We start from the raw sequence: 14,926 nt of genomic DNA on the forward strand, positions 1-14,926 counted from the left end.
CTTGAACACGGTACACGGACGTTGATTGATAATGCGTCGTCGCGACAGTTGTGCTGCGCTTGGTTTTTGCTTGTTTGTTTGCTAAGTTGTGTTGATTTTGTTAAGTTTGAACCCAGTTCTATTAAATCCCATGTTGAATGCAGAAAGAAAACGAAAAGTGCCGCTAAAAAAGTCGAATTGCTTGGTTGAGAAAGCAGACCCGCGGCAATGCGGAGTAGAAGAAAAATTGACGCTCGGAAGTGGTGAAGTATTCCCCGACAGCCAGGTCAATCAGTACAGACTCTTGAGGTGATCGTGAATACGATCGCCCGGAGTCACGAAATCGTTATCGACGATGTTCACCAAAGCATAATCGCTGGTGAGGGTGTCGAGAAGCGTAGCGCTGTCATTGTGGCCGTCCTGGCTTAAGATTAGTCGCCATTCCTCTAAGATGTGGAAGAACTCTTCCTTCCACGCCAAAAACGACACTTTTTCCACAATTGTGGGTTGCAGCACTTCGCGGCCAGGAAAGATGCCCCATGTGACAGCGTTGGCAGCAGTATCGTCAGGATGATTGGAGTATAGCTTGTCCGCGGCATCAACGGCGAAGTAGGTTAGGCTAGTGCCATTGCCGATGAGGTCGATGAACTGCGATAGTTTGGACTTGGGCAGCAAAAACTCCAAGTACTCTTTTTGGAAAACGTACCCATTTTTGGGACCCCAGCCAAAAACGCTATCGCTTGAGTCTATGCCGTTGACGCGAGGTTGGGAGTTCAAGGTCACAATCTGGTGTTTGTTCAAATCCAACAGCTCTGGCATGATGGAATCGACCTCGTGGTTCAAAGCCACGTCACACCATGGTAGACACTTTATCTTACCTTGCAAGTAGCCGATAACCAAATTGGAGATATCAGTGATTGTTTTTGGAGTAGCCCACAGTTCCAAAGCACGCTGGGGCGATTGTCTGATCAAACTCGATCCCAACAAATCCAGGTCACCAAAAGCTGGCGAGGAAGAATCCCCAAATCTACCATTAGGAAATTCGTCCGCAGACCATTCTGAGGTACGTGCCACATACGAATATGGTCTTCTTTGCCAAAAAATAGGACGCACCGACTCATTTTTACGTTGTGGATGCAGAGATTTTCTCCAAGGCATAGGTACCACTTCATCCCTGAAAATGTCCTCTTCCTCGGCTAGAAGCCCTAGTCTGTCTAAAATCATCAATGACGCTTTTTCCAGGTTCATGGTGTACATGTGCAAATGCGTCACATAGCCACTATCCAGCAGCTTTTGACACATTGCTGCAAGCAGCTTGGTACCGACTTCACGGACGGCCTGGTCGTCCTCCTTGACAGGGTCTAATGCGGCTTGGAACTCGTCTGGGATGTGGATCTGGCACCAGTTTGCTCTACGCAAGAAAGCGGCATACGTAGTGATGGGCATAATTCCAGGAATGATCGGAACGTCGATACCGACTTCGCGGAGTTGACGACACCAGTCGATGAAAATGTCAGCATCGTAGAACATTTGCGTGATGATGAAATTGGCACCTGCGTCCACCTTTTCTTTCAAGAAGTCAATCAGCTGTGGGGTGGCTTCTTCTTCAGGATGGCCCTCAGGGTATCCAGCAACACCGATATCAAAATGGTCACCATATGTTTCCCGGATATATTTCACCAGATCCTTGGCGTAGGCAAATCCACCTTCGCACTGTTTCCACTCGCCCGTGGTCACAGGTGGATCACCTCTCAAGGCCAGAATGTTTTGACAGCCAGATTCGTACGCTTTGGCAAGTGCGTCATCAATCAGCTCTACTGGCATGTTCGTACAAGTTAGGTGCATGCAGGTCTCAAGACCCAGCACGGATTGAGCGGTTGACACCAGATCTGTTGACAGTTGCGACAGTTTACCTCCTGCATTCCAAGTTATATCGATAAATTGAGGACGAGTCTGGTACATTCTGTCCATCCTGTCGTACAAGTTTTGGACACCTTGCGAAGTTTTTGGAACGAAAAACTCGAAAGAGAAAGTGGCTTTCGACTTTTCAGCAGAATCCAGATTCTTCTGTAATTTCTCGGATACTCTCATCTTGGGTTATAAGCTCGAATTTCGACACTAGATACTTTGGCTTTCTTCTTGATCTGATCTTGGCTCTTGGCTTGAATTTGTTCCGGCCTATGCGGATCACACCAAGTTATAGTGGAAACCTTCGAATACGATTGCGTTTGTCTATCAAACAAGAACAGAATGTTCAGGGTTGTCACTGCTTTCTGTCAGAAGATAATTCCTTAGTTCGCCACGAGCTATGAGGTTCTTTAGCGCTTGAAATCCGCCCAGCCGTTCTTATGATAGCCGTTTCGTTTATATAGCCAGCCCATGTGAATTTCACCGAGTACTCTTCTGGAGGTCGGTGTTATGCCCGCCTTTAAAGCCACTGTTGACTGAAGGTGATATTAGCAGTGATTACTTGAGCTCAGGGTAGTAATCCTCACGTGAGAGTGGCATGAACGCACAAGGATGTGCTTACACCCGCCAACGGTACGTGTGGGAACCACTGTGTGTAAAATTGTGGACCACTAGCCAGTAGGAGCGAAGCTTTGGAATGAGCTTCGAGCATCCCAACTTTTGCTACCATTTGAAGAAGATCGATAAACAACTTTTGAACATGAAAAAGGCTGTTAAGATCTAACAAACGCGCGTGTGTGATCCATAGACGTGCCTTTCTTCAAAGAGGGATTAGTGGCTAAGTGAGTCCATGGAATTTGGGCGTTTTTAAGTGGCAAGTCAATGACCTGTCGTGAAAATATCAAAACCTGATAAATTCGCTGAGGCTCGATGAATGTGTCTTGTAGTACATATTGGTAACAAACTTGGAGATCATCGTCCTGAGGGATGGAACCGCGAGTAAATGCGGCCTTTTCTAACCAATTCAAATCCTTTTGTATCTCTTCGTAACAATACCAATGCTTGCGTGAAAAAAAAGACGTGGCTCGAACCGGCCAAATCTTGCTCAAGTCGTAAAGAGCGGCCCATAGATTCTCGATAGTCTGATCGAACTAGTCATGACATCTGTTTCATAGTTTTTTTCAGCTTCCTATCAAGAACGTTGCTCAAAATCATTTCTCACCATGGCTCATGGCCCCTGTAGTCTACCAGAAACAGACCCTTTGCCACCAAGATTATACAGAACAAACACAACTTTTGCTAACAGCTTTTCTTGGCATAAAGTTATCAATGAGAGAATCAATGACTAGTTTTACGCGTTCACATGGGCGGCTATTCAAAATAAAACTTCGAACGCAAAATGAGTTCTGAAATCATTTGATCTCAACATCCCTCTTCTTCACCCGTCTAAAATATCCCTATTCCCTAACTTCTACTCTTTCAGGAGAATCAACTGTCATTTCGTATCTTTCTTCTTCAAACTTGTGCTCTGTCTTTCAGCTTGAGGCCATTCCAGTAGGCCAAAATTGGTGCACAAAAAAACTGGTACAATCATTATTGATCTAGGAAAATCTCTTGACACTCATTCGATTTGTACTGGCAAGCCTTCTCGCTAGTTCAAACGCGCTTCTGCTAAATTTCATGCGTTTACTATCAATCAGGGTGGCTGTCATCAAGTTAATTTTGAACCGCTACAATCAAACTATTTGAAGAAGAAACAAACAGCCTCTTTGAGGAGCATGTCGAATCAAGAGCCACCCTCTGATGTTAGAAAGCGTGTTAGAGAACACTGGGGGAATCTGGAGCACCCAAAAAAGTCCAAAACCGAAAACAATCAAGGAACTCCCAGAAACGCAGGAGATGCTAATACAGAAGTGATTGATCTGACGAGTGAGAAGGAAAGTGACGGCGCGGACACTTCAGAGACAGATATATCCCAAAATGAAGAGCAGGACGTTTTGGGAGAAACAACAACCACCAGGGAGGAGCACAAAAGGTCCGATGATATTTCTTCGGTTCCTACCACTAACTATCCTTTCAAATTGATGAAGTCCGAGATATACGACCAAGGGACAAGCTCAGAGCACTTCGTTTCCCTAGAATCAATTTTTGGTGCCCCGAAATTGGCTAGAAGCTGGCTTTTTAGCTTTCAATTCGAATTGGACTACATCCTGCCAATGTTCGCAGAGAACACTCGCATAACCATAGTGGCCCAAAGAGGCACGATTTTACCGGCCACGTTACAAACACCCCGTATCTTAAAACTGGTGCGAAACATGGAAACCTCGCTCGTAAACATGCCACCTTATGCGTGTCATCACTCTAAGTTGGTGGTGAACCAGTTCGACAATGGCGACTGCCAAATTTATATTCCTTCCAATAACTTCACTTCAGCAGAAACGAACATCCCTACGCAGATTGTATGGTGCAGTCCGTTGCTCAAAAAATTCTCCTCAGGGTCACGTCCCTCCGTATTTCGAACTGCGCTTTCTGAATATCTACAAGGCTATCGTGCTGATTTTAAACCTCTCATCGAAGCTTTGGAACAAGTGGATTTTCTTCCTGTCGACGCACTGGGCTTACAGTTTGTTTACTCGCACCCTGATATCGCATCTTCTGGACTGCCCCTTCTCAGTCGTTTATTGCAAGACAAACACCACACTACAGAGGATAAAGATAAAACACACCATTACCTAGCTCAAGTCTCGACCATAGGCTCACCTATAAAAAGTGGGCTTAGGTCTCCAGGGAACCTTTTTCTTCATTACATGATCCCGCTCTTTTCTGGCTTGATAAAGCCAGATACCGGTACCAAGCGCGGCACCAAGCCCTTTGACATACCAGACTATGAAAAGTGGCTAGAAATTAATCAGATCAAGCCGCGCATTGTGTACCCAACATCCGAAGAAGTAAGAACGGGCCCGATGGGTTACATGGCGGGCGGCTGGTTCCACTATCACTGGAGGCGGAATGACGCAAGTCGGGAATTGTACCAAAAGTTGAAGAAATGGGGCATTTTGTACAAACGCAACCCTCCAGTGGACTACGTCAGGAAAGGAACACCAGCTCATACCAAGTTTTTGATGAAAGCCACCACAGTCAATGCAGAAGGTACAATCCTTGACGAAATGGATTGGGTGCTATTCACAACCGGTAATTTGAGCATGAATGCATGGGGCACGTACACTTCAAAACCGCGAAACTACGAAGTGGGCGTTTTATTCAAATCTACCAAGCAAGTCAAGATCGTTATTGAAAGTGCCGCTAATCTGGCGTACAGTAAGTTCAATGGTGCCGGACGCTCACTGACAGAGGTTATATCAAACGATAGAAAGAAAATAAGCGTTATGGTCCCCTTTGAAAACGTTACAGTTCCCTACAGTAATAAGGACGACTCGTTCTGTATTTCCACCGCTTATGAAGAGCCTGACACGCTAGGGAATTGCCACGAACCACAAGCCTAAAGGGCCATGGGCGAGGATTGAAAGGTTACCGCGCTGACGATAGATCCCAGGACATGCACCGTGTAATAGAGCACTTGACGTCGAGGTTTTACTTTTTTGCCGCTACTACGAGCTGAAGTTGTCACTTCATACTTCCGTGACTGACAATTGTGTCTGACCAACATAAGGCCAGCACAAGATTGAAATGGATGAATGAATGAGCTGCTCTATATGGCAATGCAAATACGTTTTCTATCCTGTTCGATAACGCCCGCTCAAGTCAGTTATTCAAAGAAAATCTGTCTTTTTCCCAGGACATGCTACAGTATTTGCTTCAAATTCAACTCACTAGTAGCATAATATGATTAGTATGAGGAAAAGCCATGGCCGCCTATTTGCCAGGTACAGAATTTAGTTCACTCAGAGCAGCTTCATTCTACGAATGGGTGAGAAACACAGATTTGAATCAGAGCTCTTCGAAAATGACGTCTATCTCTTCACGTCAAGAACTTTTGATTACCTCAGACCGGCAAGACGGAAGACTTTATGATATCGTTCAGATCGGTGAGTGAAGATGTTATCTGCCAACAACAGCTTGACTGAAATCGTTATTCATGCCATATCTCGTGATGAAAACGTCAGAGACATCAGAGATGATATCCGCAGCTGAAAGGACGCCGGTTGCCTTAAGAATCGCATTGCGACAATTAGCACCTGACTCTAATCTGAAAGTATATAATGGACAGCAATTACTGCTAGACAGCACATCGCTAGCTGCTTTCCAAATGTCGGCATCTAGTTGGGACCAAGGCTCGCATTGATAAATTACAATGGTGAATAAAGTTACAGGCGTCGCTTCGTTCAACGAAAGTCTCAAGGTATCTGATAATGTTGCCGTGATCATCCCAGATACAGGTGCACAAGTCACTTATCGAGACTTGTCCCATATTACAGGACATCTGCAAACGCTGTTCCATTCAGCAGACTCTCCTCTCTTCGATGTGGTGGGTCGTCAATCTGCAATTGCGATTTCAATGCCGAATGGACTTGAGTTTATTGCGGCCTTTCTGGCGTCGACTACAGATGCCAAGATCGGAGCTCCTCTAAATCCAAATTATAGGGCTGAAGAGTTCAACTTCTACTTGAATGATCTGAAAACTAAGGTTATTTGTGTGCCTAAGGGAACTGTCAGCAAAGCGGAAAAGGCCGAGATCGTGAAGTCTGCAGCCAAGTTTGAATGTTTTATAGTGGAATTGGCGTTCAACGCTGATCGCTTCCGGGTGGAATACGACGTTTACTCGCCCAAGGACGGTTACAACGCAAAAGTGTACTCTTCGATTAACAAGAGTGCTTTTGTCAACCACGAAGACTTGTTCCCAGGATTTGCAAGATCTTCCGATGTGGCATTGGTGCTTCACACCAGCGGTACTACGTCCGCACCCAAGACTGTTCCTTTGTTACATCTCAACATCGTTAGAAGCATGCTTAATATCGCTGCAACCTACAATTTAACCAGTGAAGACCGCTCGTACGTCGTCATGCCATTGTTCCATGTGCACGGGTTGATTGGTGTCTTGCTTTCCACATTCTGGGCACAAGGCTCTGTGGTGGTGCCGGCCAAATTCAGTGCCAAGCAGTTCTGGACCGATTTCACCACCTGGAAGTGTAATTGGTTCAGTTGCGTCCCCACAATCAGTATGATTTTGCTCAACACGCGCAAACCGGAACCTTTGCCCAAGATCAGGTTTATCCGGTCGTGCTCGTCTGCGCTGGCGACATCCACTTTCCACAAGCTCGAGAATGCATTTCAGGCGCCTGTTCTCGAGGCCTATGCGATGACAGAGGCATCGCACCAAATGACCTCTAACAACTTACCCCCCGGCAAAAGAAAGCCCAGCACGGTTGGCCAGCCTCAAGGTGTTAAAGTGTACATTTTGGATGACAAGGATAATGTATTGCCGCAAGGCTCGCAAGGTGAAGTCTCGATTCGTGGCGAGAACGTCACACTCGGCTATGCCCACAACGAGAAGGCCAACCGTGAAAATTTCACACAGCGTGAGAACTATTTCCGCACCGGTGACCAGGGCTATTTTGACGCAGAGGGGTTTTTGGTGCTCACAGGACGTCTAAAAGAGCTTATCAACCGTGGGGGCGAGAAAATATCGCCTATCGAATTGGACAACGTTATGTTATCGAATCCAAAGGTAGAGGAGGCTGTAGCTTTTGGTGTTGCTGATGAAAAATACGGACAAGTAGTCAACGCGGCGATTGTCCTGAAACCTGGACAAAAGCTCGACTATTCGGGTTTGGCAGACTACATGCGCAAAAGTGTGGCCTCTTTCAAGATTCCCACCCGCGTTTTCTTTGTCGACAAGTTGCCCAAGACGGCTACAGGCAAAATTCAGCGCAGAATCATTGCTGAAGTTTTTGCGGGGAAGAGTAAACTGTAAGCAAGGAAAAACAAGAGATTACAAAGACGTAGTAAAACAGCGCAAAGCTCGTTGAGACATGGGAGCTCAAATATGTCGTGGCTTGATTTGTTGTTGTCACCTTCCTCCCCATGTGTCTTAAACTGTCCTCTCGAGGTCACGTTACTTGCGTATACTATGATCATATATCCATAATCACGTGGTTATAGCCCATTGTTTATGTCACATGCTTATCACGCTATCTTAAACGCTGTGATTGGTCGCCTAAAAATGCAGTCATGTGACCTCTTTTTTTCTCTCTCAAAACTCGACCCCATCATTTTCTTTGTCTGTCCCTATATCTCTCTTTACGTGAGTTGAAGTTCACGACTATATAAAAGGGACCTGTCTATTACGTGAAAGATTTCAAATTTTCCTGAAGGAACTTAGATTTGAACACTGTAACTTAAAGGAAAGAAGGTGCACTTACTGACGTGGTTTTTTGGACAGCTAAAAAACCGCAGATCTCTCTCTCTCTCTTAATTCCGGTTTTCCAAGACGAAAATGGTTTTCAAAGTTCCTGTCGGCCTTTTTGGCGGAGCAAAACAGATGATGAGGCTGCCTGCAAGCAGCAGAACAATCGTAGGCCAAGGGCTCTCAGCTGCTGGTTCGCAATTGAGAATGGCCTCCACCAAGACAATGACTGTTAGAGATGCATTGAACAGCGCTATGGCCGAAGAAATGGACCGTGATGACGATGTGTTCATCATTGGTGAAGAAGTGGCCCAGTACAACGGTGCGTACAAAGTGACCAAGGGTTTGTTGGACCGTTTTGGTGAACGTCGTGTTGTGGACACTCCTATCACTGAAATGGGGTTCACCGGTTTGTCTGTGGGCGCTGCGCTCAAGGGTCTAAAGCCCATCGTGGAATTCATGTCTTTCAACTTTTCGATGCAAGCCATCGACCAAGTTGTCAACTCTGCTGCTAAGACATACTACATGTCTGGTGGTACCCAGAAGTGCCAGATCGTCTTTAGAGGTCCCAACGGTGCTGCCGTCGGTGTCGGTGCCCAGCACTCTCAGGACTTCTCTGCCTGGTACGGTTCGATTCCAGGTATGAAGGTCTTGGTGCCTTACTCTGCCGAAGATGCCCGTGGTTTGTTGAAGGCCGCCATTAGAGACCCCAACCCTGTCGTTTTCTTGGAAAACGAGCTCTTGTACGGTGAATCTTTCGAAGTTTCCGAGGAGTGTTTGTCCACTGACTTCACTTTGCCCTACACCGCCAAAGTCGAACGTGAAGGTACTGACATTTCCATTATCACCTACACCAGAAATGTTCAATTTTCCCTACAGGCCGCTGAAACTTTGGAGAAGCAACACGGTATCTCCGCAGAAGTGATCAACTTGCGCTCTATTAGACCTATGGACGTTGACACCATCGTCAAATCTGTCAAGAAGACCAACCACTTGATCACCGTTGAATCTACTTTCCCTAACTTTGGTGTTGGTTCCGAAATTGTGGCCCAAATCATGGAGTCGGAAGCCTTCGACTACCTTGACGCCCCAGTGCAAAGAGTCACTGGTGCCGATGTTCCAACTCCTTATGCCAAGGAATTGGAGGACTTTGCCTTCCCAGACCCTGACGTGATTGCTTCCGCCGTCAAAAAGGTTCTATCCGTTGAATAAGCGATCCCCAGATGTTATAAAAATGGTTTCCAATTGAACAACAACAAACAGAACGGAATGATACCGGAATTTCCATTTTTCCTCATCGCACTGTCATGTAGGTTGAGTTTTTGGAAGCCAGCAACCGCACAATCACCAATATGGTTATCGAAGCCGTCTTTTTTAAAAGCAAGAGATATTCAAGCCCACTCTATTACGTGACCCATCCTTCCCTTTCCTTTGAGTTCACGCACCGAGGGATCGTCCTATTTCTGCATTCTCGTTGCTTTGGAGAGAGCAACGGGAACTCAAGAAAATAGAGCAATCACCTCAAACAAGCCGCAGCATTTAACGTCAGACAGCGCAATCACGATTCAAGGAGAGAGGCTTCGTGATTCGGGCAGACTGATCAATATATTCCCACCAAATCAAAGTCCGAAAAATGGTTGTCAGATTACGTCCAAATTATTTGGATCTATGTGTTTTCATTCGTCTGGAACATTTCATTATTGAAAGGAGAGAGTCAAAAATGAATAGACGAAGTTACAGCATTCCATATAGGGCGCTCCTGGAGTGCCAATATTAATATAGGTCGTCAATGGTCGTGATTTTTTCCAATAATTGGGTTACATTATATGTCTATGTCGAATCCAAGAACATTAGCCAGCAGTATAGCAAAGGAGATAGTGGAAAGCAAGGGAAGCACAGAAGCTTAGACGATCATTGTCAACGTTCGAAGTTATCATGAACTTTGTCGAAACTAGCATCATTCGTTAATTTACAACAAAATGCTTTTCTTCCGTTGATGCGATCTATTAGAGAATACAAGTAAATACCTATAAAGTAAAACTGAAAGAGGCCCTTCACGTCAATTCGATTGATATACCACTTCTGAGGAGCACTTGGTTTTCTTTTTTTCAACTAGAGCGGTGAAGATGTGAGTGACCAGGTAAGGGTGTGCTACTTGCAGTTCCCATGAATTTCAATGCACCAATATTTTGACAATCCCGGAATTGTCAGAATCCGAGCATTCAAGAATTCCCAAAGTAGTTATCAAAGCTGCTGATCGCCATAAAAAGAAGCAGAATACATCAGAGCTCTCCATGGTTTCAGCCGTCAAAGCTATCTCGATGGTGTCAAAGTTAAATGTGACATTTCGTTTAAAATCACACTGTACGTCAATGTCACTCAAAATGGCCATGTGATCTTCAAATGTTATCATTAAATACGTAATTAACTAGCATTACAATTCTCAACCGGTTGTCAAAGGATGAGATGGATGGCCTTTGTTATAAATGCCAATTCACCCCAGAATTGTTCTCTAGCGCTCTGCAAGCACCAGCCAATGAGCGGAGTACCACACCAATTGGCAAAGCACGATGTCAAACCGTTTCTGTTACTGGTGCTTCTCTATTTTCTACAAGGCGTGCCCGTTGGGTTAACTTTTGGAACGGTCCCTTTTCTGTTGAAGTCAATGGCTAAAGGAACAACCTTCACTCAATTAGGGGTTTTCACAATGGCCACATATCCATACTCCATGAAGATTCTGTGGTCGCCTATCGTGGATTCTATCTATAGCCGGAAAACCGGTCGGCGGCGGTCATGGATCATTCCAGTCCAATTTTTGAGCGGTATCATTCTGTGGATCTTGGGTACAGCAATTTCAAAAAACATGGTTTTTTCGGGAGTGGATGATGCATACCATGGTGTAAATGCGTCTTCGTCAAATACAGCATCTTCAGAATTGAGCATCTCTACTTTGACCATATGTTTTCTCAGTTTGATCGCACTATGCGCAACTCAAGATATAGCAGTTGATGGGTGGGCCCTGGAGATTTTGTCAAAGGAATCACTCTCATATGCGTCTACTGCCCAAACTGTGGGCCTGAACACTGGCTACTTCATGTCCTTCACGATATTTCTGGCTTTCAATTCCGCTGATTTCATGAACAGATACATACGAGCCATTCCTAAGGACCACGGAATAATAAGTCTTAGTGGATATCTCAAATTTTCGGGTGCCTTGTATCTGTTTGTGACAGTTTACCTTCTATTTTTCACCACCGAAAACCCCACAGATGCTCCAGCGCTACCGACGAAAAAGAATGACGAGAAGGTTGACGATTTCATTGACTACAACTATGATACAAATCCCGCTCACACTAGCTTGTCAGGCGTGTATCGTTCATTTTTCAAAGTTTTAAAACTCCCGAGCGTGCAGTCACTCATGGCTATTCATCTCGTCAGCAAGTTAGCCTTTCAGTGCAACGAGGGCGCCACAAATTTGAAGTTGCTGGAACGTGGTTTCAAAAGAGAAGACCTTGCTGTTACTGTTTTAATTGATTTTCCATTTGAAATCATTTTTGGCTACTACGTTGCCAAATGGAGCGCTAACGTTGCCTACGAAAAAAAAGCGCCAATGACAACGAATAAGGTAGTAAAATTCTTGGTTGGGGAGCCGGGCACATTGACGCCGTGGTTATGGGGCTTTCTTGGAAGGCTCACAGCTGCATTTTTGGCCAACGTGTTGATCGCGTACTTCCCCGCTGATGGCAATATCACTCATGGATATTTTTTCATGGTTATAGTTCAGCACCTACTCGGCTCATTTATGTCTACTGTTCAGTTTGTTGGAATCTGCGCTTTTCACACGCAGATCGCAGACCCTGCAATCGGGGGAACGTACATGACATTGCTTAACACTTTGAGCAATTTGGGCGGGACGTGGCCGCGGCTTTTGATCTTATTTATGATCGATCGATTCACGAAGCACGCCTGTCGCTATTCGAATAAAATAGCAAACGCAACGGAAGAGGAGCGCTGCATCGCGGCGGGCGGCGAATGGTTGACTATAAAAGACGGGTACTTTGTCACCAACATCTTTTGCATCACTGTGGGTTGTCTGCTGTATTTTGGTTTCATCAAGAGAAGAGCCCAACAATTACAGAGATTGCCTCAATCTTCATGGCAGTGTCGTTAGATATATACATGGGTTTTATGTTAGGTTGCGTGGACTTTTATGCAAGTTTCCAATAAACGATTGCTGCTACAACATACGCGCATAGTAGGCCGCTGATCTGCTCAGGAAGCGTGTGGAATGCAATTGTTGTGACGAGAAAACTCCACCACCACATGAAGGTTAGAAAAACGAGGGCGAGAATAGGATTATCCCATAAAACGAATTTCACAGAAACGCCTATCAGCTTCACTTGCTGTTCAATGATTTGAAAAGGAATCAAGGCAAGCTTCTTCAACAGCTCCTTACCAGTGACAGTCCCACGGGACAAATTGAGAAGATTACGCCCAAGTTTCAACATATTGGTTCCGTAATTTCTCGTAGAGCTCCACAGGTTGTGATCTGTTTTGAGTTTCCGCTGGGCTTTCCTCCCGATGACTTGGAGCTCTCCCAGCAAAAACATACACATCAGGGTGATGAGAAAAATATGACCACTGGGATCGTGCCCGCCCTTCCAGTGTCCACCCAAAGATCTACACACGCTGGAAGAGTTGATTTTACGCCACGAGTGCAACGCTTCGTCAATGAGCGTGTTAAATTGATGCGGAGTCATTTCCAGGTTTGAGAGATGTTCTTTACCCTCTGAAATCCAGTGTTCAAGCTCTGAAACCGCGTTTTGAAGCATCGAGGATGGATTTGTGGAGACTTGTTTCAGCGCTTTATAAATTTTTTGAAAGCTTACCTGTCTGCGTGAGAACGTATCGTGGAATCTATCGTTGATTGTCCAAGTTCCCAAATCTGTGGGATCGAAAAGATCAAACGTACACCGTCCGCCGGTAGCGGTGAATACCAGATCCATAATGGGAGCTGCTTCTGACCATATCGACTGAGTAAAGACCAACCACCACGCTGTCAGCACACAGTACCTAAGAAGCGTTTTTTTCCACGTACCACGAATACCCAAACCTCTGTATCTCACCATACACCACCATCCCACCAGACTTGTCCAGAACCAGCCCTGTTTGACAAAAAATGTGTTAAACCATCCATCTCGGTCAACTTCCAGTACTATGTGATATGACAGAAAGTGGCCCACAATCAATGTCACCGGACAAAGTGAAAACAGAAATACTTTGTACAGGGACGAAACCATATATAAACTCGACGAAGTTTCAATGGGAAGAATGAATTTGTTGAATCTTTGACAGCTTTTGTAAAAGGTTTCTTAGCTGCTTAGCACTCGATATGATTCGTGTCCTAATGAAAGTACATATCGTAAGCGAGGTAATGAGTGCTCGTACAAAGCGCTCGACTAATTCAACATCCAATTTATCGATTATAGGTTAACGAACTTGACGAAAGGTCAAGCATCAACGGCTCGAGGAGTTCAAGTCCGACTCAAGTGCTTACCCTCAAAGACCTTCGTATCGATAAGCAATTATAACGACAGATCGAGGCGATATGAACAACATTGACAAAGCTAACGGGTTGGAACATCAAGCAGAAGTAGATGTACCGCCCACACGTTTTGAAGTAGAGCTTGAGTTTGTACAGTGTCTCGCTAATGTGCCGTATGTGATATTTTTGTTCAGTCAGCAACAAATATGGAGAGACCCGAAATTCAAGGCGTATTTGAAGTATTTGGAGTACTGGTGCCAGCCGCCGTATGCACAGTGTATAGTGTACCCAAACTGTCTGTTCATACTCAAATTGCTGAACGGGTTTCTGGCGTCAGCCACGGTAAACGAAGATGGACTGCTGGAGGGTGTGGAGGACTTGCCCAAAGTGTTGCAGAGCCAGGGAGGACAGTGGATGAACGAGATGGTCGAGCGTTGGAGTAGCTAGATCGAAGAGCACAATGCTGAATAAACACGAAGGCGGCAGCAAAGAGGAACTCTAGCGATGAGTCTCTTATTCCCTCTCAGTCCTGTTACCTGATATGTCACATTCCATCACGCGTGCAAAATGCTCGGAACCGCCGTCATCCAGGCGTTCATCGACTTGATTTTCGAGCTGATCGTTCGTGCCATACGACTATGAAAAATTACTCATACAACCGGTGACGTTCGCATGATAATGCACGTACATGCAGACGTCAATGTGTGGCCCACCCTTACTCTCCGCGCACAATGCAAGCCCTTACTTCAAATCTGTGGCAAGCCCAGTAGTACTTTGATGCAAACTTTGACGAGCCACTGATAAGCTTATTCGAAAAACCATCGAAGTGCCGTCAAACCCGCTGGAAAAAACTTCCCGCCACAACGCACGCCGTCATATGAGCGCGTGCACACTGTCACGCTTGGAACGTAATCGAGTCATCCATCGATGATTATGAAGAAGTGCGAAATGCCCTGTGATTGGTCAAAACGTGGTAACCTCAGACGAGCTGGGGCCGCCGCCTCAAGTATATAAAGGGCAAGACATTTATTAGCTTTTTCCCATCAGCGTGGAAAGGTTGAAGAACCTTGACGAGCAACCTTGGACCAAGAAAGAAGATCAATACGGCCGCCGGGAGGACTTTTTGGCTT

General features: G+C 45.4%; 7 protein-coding genes across 7 annotated transcripts; 5 read left to right on the forward strand and 2 right to left on the reverse strand.

Moving 5' to 3' along the window:
* Nucleotides 1–270: 270 nt before the first annotated feature.
* On the reverse strand, nt 271–2,070 carry MET13 (LALA0S07e00298g1_1; the record flags this gene model as incomplete). The annotated part of the gene is made up of 1 exon (XM_022771308.1): nt 271–2,070. The coding sequence occupies one exon, from the start codon at nt 2,068–2,070 to the stop codon at nt 271–273; it is 1,800 nt and encodes a 599-aa protein (XP_022629228.1).
* A 1,595-nt stretch (nt 2,071–3,665) lies between these two features.
* On the forward strand, nt 3,666–5,390 carry TDP1 (LALA0S07e00320g1_1; the record flags this gene model as incomplete). The annotated part of the gene is made up of 1 exon (XM_022771309.1): nt 3,666–5,390. The coding sequence occupies one exon, from the start codon at nt 3,666–3,668 to the stop codon at nt 5,388–5,390; it is 1,725 nt and encodes a 574-aa protein (XP_022629229.1).
* An 809-nt stretch (nt 5,391–6,199) lies between these two features.
* PCS60 (LALA0S07e00342g1_1) lies at nt 6,200–7,819 on the forward strand (the record flags this gene model as incomplete). The annotated part of the gene is made up of 1 exon (XM_022771311.1): nt 6,200–7,819. One exon carries the CDS (start codon nt 6,200–6,202, stop codon nt 7,817–7,819), a length of 1,620 nt encoding a protein of 539 aa, XP_022629230.1.
* Nucleotides 7,820–8,341: 522 nt separating this feature from the next.
* PDB1 (LALA0S07e00364g1_1) lies at nt 8,342–9,463 on the forward strand (the record flags this gene model as incomplete). The annotated part of the gene is made up of 1 exon (XM_022771312.1): nt 8,342–9,463. One exon carries the CDS (start codon nt 8,342–8,344, stop codon nt 9,461–9,463), a length of 1,122 nt encoding a protein of 373 aa, XP_022629231.1.
* A 1,324-nt stretch (nt 9,464–10,787) lies between these two features.
* On the forward strand, nt 10,788–12,422 carry LALA0_S07e00386g (LALA0S07e00386g1_1; the record flags this gene model as incomplete). Its single annotated transcript, XM_022771313.1, has 1 exon — nt 10,788–12,422. One exon carries the CDS (start codon nt 10,788–10,790, stop codon nt 12,420–12,422), a length of 1,635 nt encoding a protein of 544 aa, XP_022629232.1.
* Nucleotides 12,423–12,459: 37 nt separating this feature from the next.
* SCS3 (LALA0S07e00408g1_1) lies at nt 12,460–13,551 on the reverse strand (the record flags this gene model as incomplete). The annotated part of the gene is made up of 1 exon (XM_022771314.1): nt 12,460–13,551. One exon carries the CDS (start codon nt 13,549–13,551, stop codon nt 12,460–12,462), a length of 1,092 nt encoding a protein of 363 aa, XP_022629233.1.
* Nucleotides 13,552–13,859: 308 nt separating this feature from the next.
* SOH1 (LALA0S07e00430g1_1) lies at nt 13,860–14,243 on the forward strand (the record flags this gene model as incomplete). The annotated part of the gene is made up of 1 exon (XM_022771315.1): nt 13,860–14,243. The coding sequence occupies one exon, from the start codon at nt 13,860–13,862 to the stop codon at nt 14,241–14,243; it is 384 nt and encodes a 127-aa protein (XP_022629234.1).
* Between the last annotated feature and the right edge of the window lie 683 nt (nt 14,244–14,926).

Source organism: Lachancea lanzarotensis, scaffold LALA0S07 (assembly GCF_000938715.1).
Source record: "Lachancea lanzarotensis genome assembly LALA0, scaffold LALA0S07, whole genome shotgun sequence".
Classification (NCBI taxonomy): Eukaryota; Fungi; Ascomycota; class Saccharomycetes; order Saccharomycetales; family Saccharomycetaceae; genus Lachancea; species Lachancea lanzarotensis.